We start from the raw sequence: 13,108 nt of genomic DNA on the forward strand, positions 1-13,108 counted from the left end.
GTTTAACAGTTTCAAGTTGAAAAACGAACCAGTGAATTCCTACCCAATGGATACTGAGAAGCAAGCGCAGACATGTAAACACAGTTGCATCTTTTCATAATGAACCAGTTATTTCAGAAAACCAAACAAAACTTAAAACAAATATGCGTTGCATGCTTTGGCCACCAATTACACTGCATAGACCCATTCCCTCTGCGTTCCCCAATACACACAAAAATAAGAGACTCGGGTCTACCTTACATTAAAAGGCACCCAGTGCAACTTTCGAGGCTTAAAAATAAACATTCAATTTCTAGTCTTTTTTACACGTAGTAAGTTTCAATAACTCCATACCATTACATACCGACATTTAAGCAGCAAAGATGAGACGTCGTTGTGTGGTGAGAACTGATACAAAATCGATAATAACAACAACAATGCCGCCATTTTCTTTATTTTTTGTAACCTACAATAAATAAAGCAGGCTTCCAGTCAATGGAAAAATGGCTTCTCCCCACCGGCGATTGTTGTTGTTTACGATTTTCTATCAGTTCTCACCACACAACGACGTCTCATCTTTGCTCCTTGAATGTCGATATGTAATGGTATGGAGTTATTGAAACTTACTACGTGTAAAAAAGACTAGAAATTGAATGTTTATTTTTCATTGAATGTTTACATAAAGTTGCACTGGGTGCCTTTAATTAATGTAAACGCTAATAATAAAAAAAAAAATGACAGGCAGTTGGTATCGCCAGGCAATGAGGCTTGTATGAAAGCAAAAACAGACTCCCTCCATCCCCCCATGACAACGCCCTCTCCCCCGCCCCGAATCCCCACGGGAAGCAACTAGGACTGCAAACATCATACCATACCCTTCAACCGGTTGGGATATGGTAGTCATGGATGTCCTGCGCAACACGTTAGAAGAAACAGAGGGGTGAGAGACACACTGTGGGGCCCCCCTATAGCGATCGCACCTTGAATTAAACCGTGGCTCTGATCTCGGTGCATGGGCAGCATGCCAGAGCGCGCGTGTGTTGGGTCCTCCCGTCAGACAGGTTTGAGATAGAGTTTCACCTGGAGGGAGACCGGATTGGCCACCGGGGAGTGGATCACAGCGAGGCCGTATGAGGAAAGGATGTTCAGAGGCTGCCCGGTTTACATGATGACACACGGGGCTCGGCTCTTGGTGAGCTTCGCCACCGGTTTGCCGTCCTGGGCTTTCTGGATCGCATCCATGACCTACATGGGGCGAAGGAATGCTCAGATCAGATCTCGGCTGGGAGTTTTGAAAGTATTTGCATGCCTCTACGAGGAGGAAATTATAAAGAAAGACTCACTTCATTCTCGATGGGGAAGCCTTTCAGCTCGAGTTTGGAGAAGACCAGCTGGCCGTTGATCTCTATCTCGAAACTACCTGTTGACGGACAAACAGAAACAAAAGAGAAAATTAAATTGTCGTTGGTCACACATCCACTCCTTACTTGGCAAGGTGAGGAGTTTGATGTGCACTCCTTGATATCACATCTTTTCACATTAATCATATTTTTGAATATACATTAATAATACATAATAACATCTAAGTGGTTTACTTACTGGACCGGCCCACAAACCCAGACACATCCGCTTCAGGGAACTCCGCTAGGACTACTTTCCGGAGCTCCTGATAGCGGGGTCCGTACCCTCATCCGCCACTGAAACAAGAGGAAGAAGATAAACTAATCAATCACTGCAATTAATGACCCATGAATCCAAGGGTCACGTCATCAACCACAGGCATACAGTGGTATGTTAGCCGGCTAGCCATTAGCTGCTTATCAAAACCGGCTGCTGAATCGCAACGGGACATTTGAACATAATTCAACATCAACGCGCACAACTAAGTTATTTCATCCCAGCCATATTTACCAGTATTCAACTCGGACCTGGACCTTCATTTTTGTTCCGTGTAGCGTCTGGAGACTGTAGCTATGCTGTTCGATTCACGGTCAGGCAGCACACTGCGGGGCGGGGCTTAATCAGAGGTATATAAGCAGTAAGGGGGCGTAAACAATGGGGGACGGGGCGGAGAGAGATCGTGACACTGTTGTGCTTGGAGTATTACATTACATTTTACATTATATCACGTTACAGTACATTATTTACATGGGACAGTATGATGCAGGCTGGGGAAACTAAAGAGGCGACGAGAGAGGGCTAGAAGCTATGGAATGGTTTAACCCATGTACAGTATAATTACAATTAATATAAATCAATATGACGACATATACTTTCATCCCCACAAGTGAACCATTGGTCATTACTTCTGTCATAATGAACAACAGTATTGTCTCCGAATTGATTGATTTGATATTAGATACTAAATAAGACTTAAAGGCACCCAGTGCAACTTTCGAGGCTTAAAAATAAACATTCAATTTCTAGTCTTTTTTACACATAGTAAGTTTCAATAACTCCATACCATTGCATACCGACATTTAAGCAGCAAAGATGAGACGTCGTTGTGTGGTGAGAACTGATACAAAATCGATAACAACAACAATGCCGCCATTTTCTTTATTTTTTGTAACCTACAATAAATAAAGCAGGCTTCCAGTCAATGGAAAAATGGCTTCTCCCCACCGGCGATTGTTGTTGTTTACGATTTTCTATCAGTTCTCACCACACAACGACGTCTCATCTTTGCTCCTTGAATGTCGATATGTAATGGTATGGAGTTATTGAAACTTACTACGTGTAAAAAAGACTAGAAATTGAATGTTTATTTTTCATTGAAAGTTGCACTGGGTGCCTTTAATGAGTCGAAGGAGGTGGCAGTATTTACATTTTTATTCATACTGCAAGGAAGTGTTCAGACCAACTTGTTAATCATCTGGACGTCAACCTTCAGACTCATTAGCACAGAAGGTAGTGACACATTAACCTCCACACCTAGGGGAGGCTAAAACATGTTGGAGAAGCTCCCTAGTGGAGTTCTGTAAAGGTGTAAATACAGTCGGGCCGAGCTGAAGACATTACACTGGAATGGCAAAGCAAGAACTATCATGTAAGTGTTTATTTCAATATTTTGTTTTCATATTAATTTGAACTATCTACCAGACCCAGCCAAAAAATTGGCTCTAGTAGCTTATTTATTTGTATGTCATGAGTAGGCAAATATATTTAACATGTGTATTGGCTCGTTCGCTTCAGTAATCCACAATTCAGTGTGGTTCGGATGGTAGCTTACACTAAGAGTATAGGGTGTCCAATAGTGTCTTTAAATAGGACTTTACTGTGGATACTGTTTGGTTGCATTATTGTTGTGCCACTGAGGCTCACAGACCACAATTCAAATAAGGTGTCAGCCCGAAAACCTAAACACGCCCAATCTCCCAAAGGAAAAATACATTGTTTCTCTTGTGCGTTTCTTGCATATAGGCCTACTTATTTTTAAATGTTTTTATTAAACCAATTTGGGAATTTAAAGTTAAACTCTTAAACGGTTACTCAAACTATAGGATCGCCATAAAGGGCTATATATATATATGTGTGTGTGTGTGTGTGTGTGTGTGTGTGTGTGTGTGTGTGTGTGTGTGTGTGTGTGCTGTGTGTGTGTGTGTGTGTGTGTCGTGTGTGTGTGTGTGTGTGTGTGTGTGTGTGTGTGTGTGTGTGTGTGTGTGCGTGCGTGTGCACGTTTGTGTGTGTGCGTCTGTCTGTCTGTCTGTTTGACTGTGTGTGTGTGTGTGTGCGGTCACCTCAATATCTGTGGTTCGAGATCACATTTCAACAGGTTCTTTATGTTCTTTGTGACACACATATTTACATTACATGCAAAGACATACACATAAACAAACCTGCACGGACAGACAGGCAGCTCAGCTCAGCTCATAATGAATGTGCTGTAACTTCATCTCAATCAAGTGACAAGTTAACCCACTGATGGATGGCATCATGTCTGAATCAGTACAGCACACGGCGAAGTGTTTACACTGTTAACAGGATCCAAGTCAAACAAACTACATGGAGACGGCGAGTTTTATGCTCCTCCCAGTTATTTTGTTATCGTTGTTTTTAATGGAACATGATTTAGAGTGGGTCAGTTACTTCTGTTTTCATACAGTGAATGTTTAATCAGGGATGATAAATGATTGTGTTTTCTTTTTTAATGTGTGTGTGTGTGTGTGTGTGTGTGTGTGTGTGTGTGTGTGTGTGTGTGTGTGTGTGTGTGTGTGTGTGTGTGCGAGCGAGAGAGAGAGAGAGAGAGAGAGAGAGAGAGAGAGAGAGAGAGAGAGAGAGAGAGAGGAGAGAGATAAAGCGAAATAGGGAGAGTAAAATAGGGAAATGGAAAGACAGACATTGAGACAATGTCAAAACACACCTCGTCATTTAGATTTGCTGTGAGATATTGCGTGTGTGTGTGTGTGTTTGATAGAGAGATAGAGAGAGAGAGAGAGAGAGAGAGAGAGAGAGAGAGGGGGGGGGGGGGGAGAGAGAGAGGAGAGAGATAAAGCAAAATAGAGAGAGTAAAATAGGGAAATGGAAAGACAGACAGACAGACATTGAGACAATGTCAAAACACACCTCGTCATTTAGATTTGCTGTGAGATATTGAGTGTGTGTGTGTGTGTGTGTGTGTGTGTGTGTGTGTGTGTGTGTGTGTGTGTGTGTGTGTGTGTGTGTGTGTGTGTGTGTGTGTGTGTGTGTGTGTTTGAGAGAGAGAGAGAGAGAGAGAGAGAGAGAGAGAGAGAGAGAGAGAGAGAGAAGAGCCTATCAATTGTTTGACCTAACCCTCACTCTCCCCCCTCTTAGGGGAGGACGGTTGCAAATCACACCTAAAAATCATCCTCCTCGGCGGGCGAAACTCGGGGAAAAGCGTTGTGGGCAACCTCCTGCTTGGCAAGGAGGAGTTTGTGACTAGGGAGCGGACCACCTGCTCCAAGAGGCAAGGGGTGATGGCGGGGCGCTGGATCTCCGTGGTGGACACACCTGGCTGGTGGTGTGACCTGGGAACACGAGAGACGGCAGAACTAGTAAAGAGAGAGATCGCCAGCAGTGCACTTTTGTGTTTCGCGGGACCACATGTGTTCCTGATTGTCGTCAAGGCGTGTTCGGACTTCTCCGAACAGCGTCGGAGGGCTCTGGAGCAACACGTTGCCCTCCTCGGCGAGGCAGTGTGGCGGCACTGTATCGTTCTCCTCACTTGCGTGGATAGGGGAGAGCATGGAGCGGACGAGAAGACGGACAACAGCGGCCTCCAGTGGCTGGTTGAGAAGTGCGGCCAGAGGCGCCATCGTCTCACGCTGCCTGGCGACACGGTAGGCGGCCAGGTCACACAGCTGTGTGTCAAAATACTGAAACTGGCCACCGAGAATGCGGATAGACCTTTTGAAATAGAACCCAGCTGTTTACGTAGGATCAACCAGAGCATAAAGATGGTGGAGGAGAGAGCTCTGCAGAGGTTCCTCAGGACGAGGGAGCAAAGAGCTCAAATTCAAGGTCCGTGACGCAACATAACTTGAAATGAATGCAACTTAATATTGTTTCAAATATTTGTTTAGATAATTTCTTTTTTATCTAAACAAAAAGGCATAAAAGAAAAAAGACACCTAACCCACAACAACTCACCTCAGACTGTAACAACTTAATATTGTAACCGAATATTCAACCAACTATAGTTTGTATTAAAGCCTTTAAAACCCGTGCTTTCGTATTTATCTTACCCGCAGAAGGTGTGCGCCCCCTCTCTGACCTCAGACTGGTGGTGCTGGGAGCCACTGGTTCTGGTAAGACCTCCGCGGTCCACGCCCTCCTAGGCCTTAGTGACGCCCAGCGGGAGGGCGCCGGGAGAACGGCGCGGTGCCGGGTCCACCGCAGCGCCCGCGTCCTTGACCGGGACATGACCGTGGTGGACACGCCCGGCTGGTGGAGGAACTACTACGCCCTGGAGACCTCCGCCTTCGACCGGCGCGAGCTGTCCCGCAGCGTGCGTCTGTGCCCCCCCGGGCCCCACGCGCTCCTCCTGGTGGTCCGCGTGGACCGCGCCTTCACCGAGACCCACCGGAGGGCCGCGCAGGAGCACGTGGAGCTGCTGCTGGGGCCTGCGGCCTGGGGCCACGCCCTCCTGGTGTTCAGCTTCGGCGATTGGCTGGGGGACACGAGCGTGGAGCGCTTCGTGGAGAGCGAGGGCGAGCCGCTGCGGTGGCTCGTGGACCGCTGCGGCGACAGGTGATTATTTTTGACCACCTGTTTCGACACCAGTTATGAATGTTTTTTTCTCCACATGATAGACATCGTCATAGACGGTTTCATGAGTTTGTAGATAAATTACACTACAAACATGGCCTCTTTGCCATTCTGCCTAGGCCCAGAACAAAAGTTTACCTGTGTAATTTTAAATCTGTAGGTGTGGCTTATTGACCATCCCGCCCACTTCCAATACAAACTGAATCCCTCACTTTGTTTTGAGAGATGCTTCGTGAACCACCTGCCAGATCATTGACCTTGTGTCTCTGAATAAACCACCTGTTGAACATTTACCACTCTCCGAGTCATACCGAGCCCGAAACTACGATACAACAAAGGATCTAATTAGTTGTTCATCACAGGTACCACGTGATGAACAACAAACGCACGGGAGACGCCGGCTTCCAGGTGGCCGAGCTGGTGGGCAAGGTGGAGGCGATGGTGGCGGCCAACCAGGGCTGTGGTGGCTATCTCCAAGCCGGAGGCGGTGTGACGGACGAACCCCTCCTCTCGGAGGAGGAGGAGGAGGCGGAGAGGAGGAGGAGGAAGAGGGCGGAGCAGGTGGAAGCCGACCAGAGGCTCCTCCTGAAGAACGAGCAGAGGCAGGCGCTGAGGTCCGAGCTGGGTGAGGGAGACACAGACGTCAACGCGTGGTTGGACAACCTCAAACCGTCGTCGACCTCGTCACACAGATTGCTTTATGAATCGCCGGTTTCTCTGACGTCGCTTCTCTTAACGTTTACATTTAGAGCTTTTATTTAGCAGACGTTTTTTTATCCATTGCGATTTACAATAAGTGCATTTTTGGGGGGGAGGCGGAGCCTATGCAGAGGCCAGGTGAACTCAGAACCTCGTTCCCCGTGTTTTTTTTAACCGACGAATCAAACCTTTGCTTCCCTCAGAGAAGCTCCCCCCTACCTCCGACTTGAGACTGGTACTGTTGGCCGGCAGAAACACGGGCAGGACCTCCTGTGGAGACACCATCCTGGGCCGAGGGGGTTTCCACGCCGACGACCGGGCCGCCGCGGGCGCCGAGCGGCACGCCCGCGTGAGAGGCGTGGCCGTGACGGTGGTGGAGCCGCCTCCCCCGCCGCCGTCCTCGCGTGGCCGCGAGCGAGAGGTCCCACGCGGCCTGAGTGCCCTCCTGCTGGTGGTGAACGCCAGCTCCTCCTTCACCTCCTCTCTCCTGGAGGCCCTGGAGGAGCAGGCGATGGGAGGTGCGGAGCAGAAGCAGGAGGAGGAGGAGGAGGAGGAGGAGGAGCAGACTGTGGGAGGAGCAGAGGAGGGGGAGGTGGAGGAGGAGGGGGAGGAGGAGAAGCAGATGGTGGGAGGAGCAGAGGAGGAGAAGGAGGAGAAGCAGATGTTGGGAGGGGCAGAGGAGAAGAAGGAGGAGGTAGAGGAGCAGGTGTTGGGAGGAGCTGAGGAGAAGAAGGAGGCGGTAGAGGAGCAGGTGTTGGGAGGAGCAGAGGAGAAGAAGGAGGAGGAGGAGGAGGTGGAGGAGCAGATGGTGGGAGGAGCGGAGAAGGAGGAGGAGGAAGAGGAGCAGACGTTGGGAGGAGCCGAGGAGGTGGAGGACAAGGACCAGGAGATGGTGGGAGGAGCAGAGAAGAAGGAGGGGGAGGAGGAGGAGGAGAAGCAGATGTTGGGTGGAGCGAAGTTGGCGGAGGAGGAGAAGGAGAAGAAGGAGAAGAAGGAGGAGGAGAAGCAGATGTTGGGAGGAGCAGAGGACGAGGAGGAGAATGAGGAAGAGAAGGAGGAGGGCAAGGAGATGCGGTGGAGCAGAGCCATGGTGCTGTTCAGCCACGGCGACTGGCTGGGGGACACGAGCATCGAGGAGCGGATCGAGAGCGAGGGCGAGGCCCTGAGGAGCCTGGTGCAGCGGTGTGGGAACCGCTACCACGTCCTGGACAACCGGCACCGGGGAGACGGGGCCCAGGTCCACCGGCTCCTGGAGCAGGTGGAGGAGATGCTGCTGGGGGCCAGGCGAGCTCTGCTCCAGAGAGGGGGGGATTCAATCAGAAACACTGTGACTCCGGCAGTAAGACACCGACAACAGGGGTTAGCGGTGGGTCAACGTCACAGGAAGATCCGAGATTGTGAGTGTGCTGTAATTAAACAAAACACACGGTGACTTCCACTTGTTTTACATGTCGTTAGCCTTAAGGTTAAGGTTTTGGGGAAAGAAAGGAACTTTTGAACTTTTACTGAAACAGTAAGTTCGACCGCATTTGGCCAGTATATAAATGTAGGCAATGAAGCACACTGAATCAGCAGCTTTAGAAGAGCAGAGTGAGTTTAGAAATCACAATTTGGCCAGAATATGACCCAGGCAATTATGCTACGACCGTAATTGGTGTATGTGGTGTATTTGCACTTTTTGTACCCGTTTTCCCCAACATGAACCCTCCCTCAATTCTGCCATTGTTGTCCTTTCCAGTGGGGTTACCCTGCACCAATAACTCATCAGCCCTGGACTGTCCAGCGGAGACCAGCATGAGTTGTCGTGTGGTCGCACGACCAGAACAGACCAGATTGGCTCTCAGCATCTACATCGACATGAACGGCCTGGCCTCGCGTACGGCCTGCCCTGACCTCAGAGACGACAAGGTGCCGAGATGGACCTTGAGGGACATATTGGCCGCGATGGGGATTCTGCCAAACAGGTCTCGGACCAGTTCTCCACACGACCGCGTGGAGGTACTGAGTGAAGGGCGTGTCTGCGTGTCCCCCCTGAGACGCAGGGGGGCTGAGCCGGCCTCCCCCTCCCACCACCAGAGGGCGCTGACGACAGCGGCGGCGACCGAGGAGGACGCCGTCGCGGCGCGGTCGCCGTGGCAACCCAGAGACGACGCCCTGAGGAAGCTCTTCGCGTCGGGAGACCTGCAGGCCCTGATCGACCAATGGGGCAGCAGCAGCCTGGAGGAGCTGGAGGCCTTCGTCGACGCCCACTTCGAGATGGTGTGGGAGCGGGCCATGAGCTCGGCGTCGGAGGATGATGATGTCACGGAGAGGGGCGGGGCCACGGGGGAGGAGGGGGCGGAGCAGGACGAAGCCGGGTCCTCCGTGGCGGAGGGGCTGTCCAAGCTGCACCTGCTGGAGGAAATCCAGAGGGACGTGACGGAGATGAAGCAGAGCCTGGACAAGTGCTGGAAGGTCATGCTGGAGCTCCTGGAGGCCCACAGAGGAGGCCAGCGCCCTGCAGAGGAGGACTCACAACGGGCAACACGTGACTGACGCTGTGTGTATGTCTCTTTAAGAAAAAATCCATTCGCGGAACGACTTTCACTTCGACTCGATTTGTCCACCAGGGGGGGGTGTTGTATTAGAGATGTTTGACAGTGGGATAGCGAATTTTGTGTTCAGTCTCTTCAGTTCCTCTTTTCAGGGAAGCTGACTCTGCTGATGTATTCTAACTAATCCATTATGGCACCCATTCCACTCCTCCCCCTCCCTAGAAGAGGGACCCCCCACTTTGCGACCCCTCTCAACGTTAATTAAGTTAATATTCTTTCTTGTCCTTTTGGGGGGCTTGGCTTAGGGGGTGTTACACACATTTAGCCTGTATAAAGGGTAATCAGGGCTGGTTTAGGGCAAATGGAAAGAGCAATATATCACATTTGAGTACAGGCAACTTAATAACTGCAACATTGTTTTACAAAGATTGTAGCACATCAAATCACAAAGAAGATCAGACATTATGTAAATGAACATCTTCTTGTGTGTGTGTGTGTGCAGGTGTGCACATTTGTGTGCACGTGTGCGTGTGCATGTGTATTTCCAAGGAGTCAGCAGAACGACCCTGCTGAGAGAGTGACGCTGTTGGGTTGAAACCCTTATTTTTTCAGCGGTGTGCCTATTTTTCACTTAGGCAATTGGCTGAGGCTGGTCTAGAGAGACCGTAACAGTGAACGCCACAACCCGTTGACACGGACGTCACGACAGACACCGACAGGCTCTGCTCAGGGAGACAGAGTCCTCCTTGGTCAAGGGCGACGGAAACCGTGTTACGCCGAAGATACATCCCCTTTGGATAAAAGCTTTCACGAGGAAACAACAATTTAGATACCTGCTTGTCTTTGTCCCTCGAATAAAGAGCAGGAAATACGTTGTGGTCGCAATAAAGCCCGTTTGTGAGCCTGCCAGCCAACATGAAAACACGTTTGTACGCCCTGCACATTTCCCATCTTCGGTCTAGTTCCGTTTTGTTGAACTTAATGATGTTATTTGCGTACGAAGGCATTAGGAAGGCAGTGTGTCTTGAGTTGAGGCCGCAGTGTAGGAGGAGCAACGGAAATGTTTAACGAGTGGGAGAGAAGAAAGGGACAGCACGCTCCACCATTAGACGGCTGTCACGATGGCCAGTCTTAGTGACGGCGTCTTTCCGAATCGTTTTCCTCTGAATATCGTTACACCTGCGGTGGTCCTCTGTCTTCTCAGCCTGGGGCATCCGCCTTCGCTGGCGTCATCACATCTCTCCTCCTCGTTCTACTGCTGCCACATCGTTCCACCCAGCATGTGGTCTGTCATTCTCTCTCTCTCTCTCTCTCTCTCTCTCTCTCTCTCTCTCTCTCTCTCTCTCTCTCTCTCTCTCTCTCTCTCCCCTCACTCCTTCAATGTTCATTCTTTCTCTCTCCCCCCCAGTGCACGCTGTGTCTTCCTCTCCCTCTCCACTTCCTACCTCATTAAAAAGAGATAGGCGACTCCAAGGAAGGGAGAAATGGATCTGTGTCTCCCAACGCCGGCCGTTTCGGGACGGGAGACAATTCTGAGTCCGCATCCATCTCCATTAGCACGACAACTCGGCAACTACCAGCGACCCCCCCCCCCCCCCCCGCACCCACCCTCCAGGGCCCTTCTCTCTCTCTCTCTCTCTCTCTCCCTCTCCTCTCTCTCTCTCTCTCTCTCTCTCTCTCTCCTCTCTCTCTCTCTCTGTCTCTGTCTCTCCTGTCTCTCTCTCTCTCTCTCCTCTCTCTCTCTCTCTCTCTCTCTCTCCCCCTCTCTCTCTCTCTCTCTCTCTCTCTCTCTCTCTCTCTCTCTCTCTCTCTCTCTCTCCCCCTCTCTCTCTCTCTCTCTCTCTCTCTCTCTCTGATGCTTTCCCCCGATTCCTGTGCGCGATCACACCCCATTATCCGTCTGTTGTGAGGGGGGGAGGTGAAAGGGAGAGAGTGGGAGACAGAGAGAGAGAGAGGGAGAGAGTCGGTGAGTGTGTGTGTGTGTGTGTGTAGTGGGGGGGGGGAGTGAGGGGGGGGAGGGCGGTGCGAGTGGGAGGGTTGGAGGTACTTTACAGTCAGTCAAAAGGGAATCAACTCAGTGTGCCGCCACTCAAAGCGCCGTGGGGCCGTCACTCAGCTCCTGTCACGTTCCATGTCAGGGCCCCCCCCCTGGGGAGGGGGGGGGCCGGGGGAATGGGACGCTGATCCACGGATTACACACTTGTGGATCACGTCCCACTTTCACACAGTTTCGCATTCAGTGTGTGTCCAGCCGCCCACTTGAAGCCTTACAGCAGAGTAGGATTGTGTTCAGTTTCAGTGACACTTTGTACAAAACGTTTATATTTACATTTACATTCAGGGCGTTTAGCAGACGCTTTTTGTCCACAGCGACTTACAATAAGTTCATTTTTCAGAGGAAAGAGAAACAACTATATATATCGCTGTCGGTACAGTAAGGAGGTTTCTAAAACCAAGTGCCAAGCACTAACCATCGCTAGGTTAACCCATTCCCCGTATGCAACAAAGCTAGCTAGGATAAGACGCTACACAATGCTAAGTACTATTTTAAGTGCCAGGACGCACTACATACAATAATTGTCTAAAAGTGGTGTCGGCCTAAGGGGGAGTCTATGTATATTCTAGGTGAACTCAACACAAGTGAGTGTCTGATAAATGTATATTTATACATGTATATATATATACACAGAAGGGCACTCAGGCCATATATATATGTGTAATGTAATATGTACTAACAATAACAATAGGTATCCGATGATCCACTGAATACATAATAACCAGTCCTGTGCGGCCTTCCAGGTATGTTTCATCATACGATACATGTTTGTTCCGCTACGGTATAGAATCAACAAACACGGATGCTGTTTCCGGGGGCGACCCCTGGCCCTATTATATATCCAACGATGTCGTCTGCCGGTGACGTGCCTCATCGATGCTGACACGGTTGTTTAGACGGAGAGGTAAGCAAGTTGTGTAACTCGATTCACCGAGCAGGGGGAGGCGGCTGAGGAGAAAAAGACTGAAAAAGATACAATAAACCCACGCCAGCGCAGGGCAATGCCTTGTGAGTTGCTATCGGGCATTGGGGCAGAGAATTAGTGGAGGGGACTGCACGGATAGATGGTGCGCCCTGATTCAAATCATTTTGATAAAAGAATAGACGCAATACAACCGACAAAGACAGGGAAGAGGCGGCTTCTCTGCTCCAATTTAATGAACTGCCCAATTTGTCATTCGGCAGAGGTACGGAAACGACAATTTAAAGATCGGATCTGAAGGAGTGTGTCAGAAATAAATCGTTTTCCCCTGACATCTGAGCATAGAGCAGCCGTTCAGTGGCTCAGGAGACAAAAGTGACGGTGGATTCAGACAAACGTTAAAAAGGAGCAGGTTGCCATCTTTCAGACGTCCGGACTGAACCCCATAACCTGCGGCAGGCAGTGGAACCTCTACCCCCATTCCCCCTCCACCCCTCCTCTTAATACACCATTAGATACCTTTCCCATACATCCTGCCTCTTCCCAGGCCCTCCCTGGGATCCAGGGCCAAGGGGGAAGCCCTTGGGCCCAGTTCAGGAAACAATTAGCCGACCAAAATTGGGCACCAAGTGAGAAGCACTGGCCCTCAGTTCCATTTAGAGCGCCTGTCTGTTTCTCCCCCTGTCGTTC

At 50.1% G+C, this 13,108-nt stretch overlaps 2 protein-coding genes across 2 annotated transcripts; one reads left to right on the top strand and one right to left on the bottom strand.

Moving 5' to 3' along the window:
- Nucleotides 1-1,093: 1,093 nt before the first annotated feature.
- Nucleotides 1,094-2,028, bottom strand: LOC132471639 (migration and invasion enhancer 1-like). The gene is made up of 4 exons (XM_060070844.1): nt 1,891-2,028; nt 1,579-1,676; nt 1,323-1,399; nt 1,094-1,224 (listed from the first exon to the last, which is right to left on the bottom strand). Exons 1-4 carry the CDS (start codon nt 1,917-1,919, stop codon nt 1,141-1,143), a joined length of 288 nt encoding a protein of 95 aa, XP_059926827.1. The 5' UTR covers nt 1,920-2,028; the 3' UTR covers nt 1,094-1,140.
- Nucleotides 2,029-2,787: 759 nt separating this feature from the next.
- Nucleotides 2,788-10,339, top strand: si:ch211-214j24.15 (uncharacterized). Its single transcript, XM_060070897.1, has 7 exons — nt 2,788-3,028; nt 4,774-5,460; nt 5,691-6,189; nt 6,570-6,832; nt 7,110-7,426; nt 7,967-8,303; nt 8,645-10,339. The coding sequence occupies exons 1-7, from the start codon at nt 3,007-3,009 to the stop codon at nt 9,439-9,441; spliced, it is 2,922 nt and encodes a 973-aa protein (XP_059926880.1). The 5' UTR covers nt 2,788-3,006; the 3' UTR covers nt 9,442-10,339.
- Nucleotides 10,340-13,108: the final 2,769 nt, after the last annotated feature.

This window comes from Gadus macrocephalus, chromosome 2 (assembly GCF_031168955.1).
Source record: "Gadus macrocephalus chromosome 2, ASM3116895v1".
NCBI lineage: Eukaryota > Metazoa > Chordata > Actinopteri > Gadiformes > Gadidae > Gadus > Gadus macrocephalus.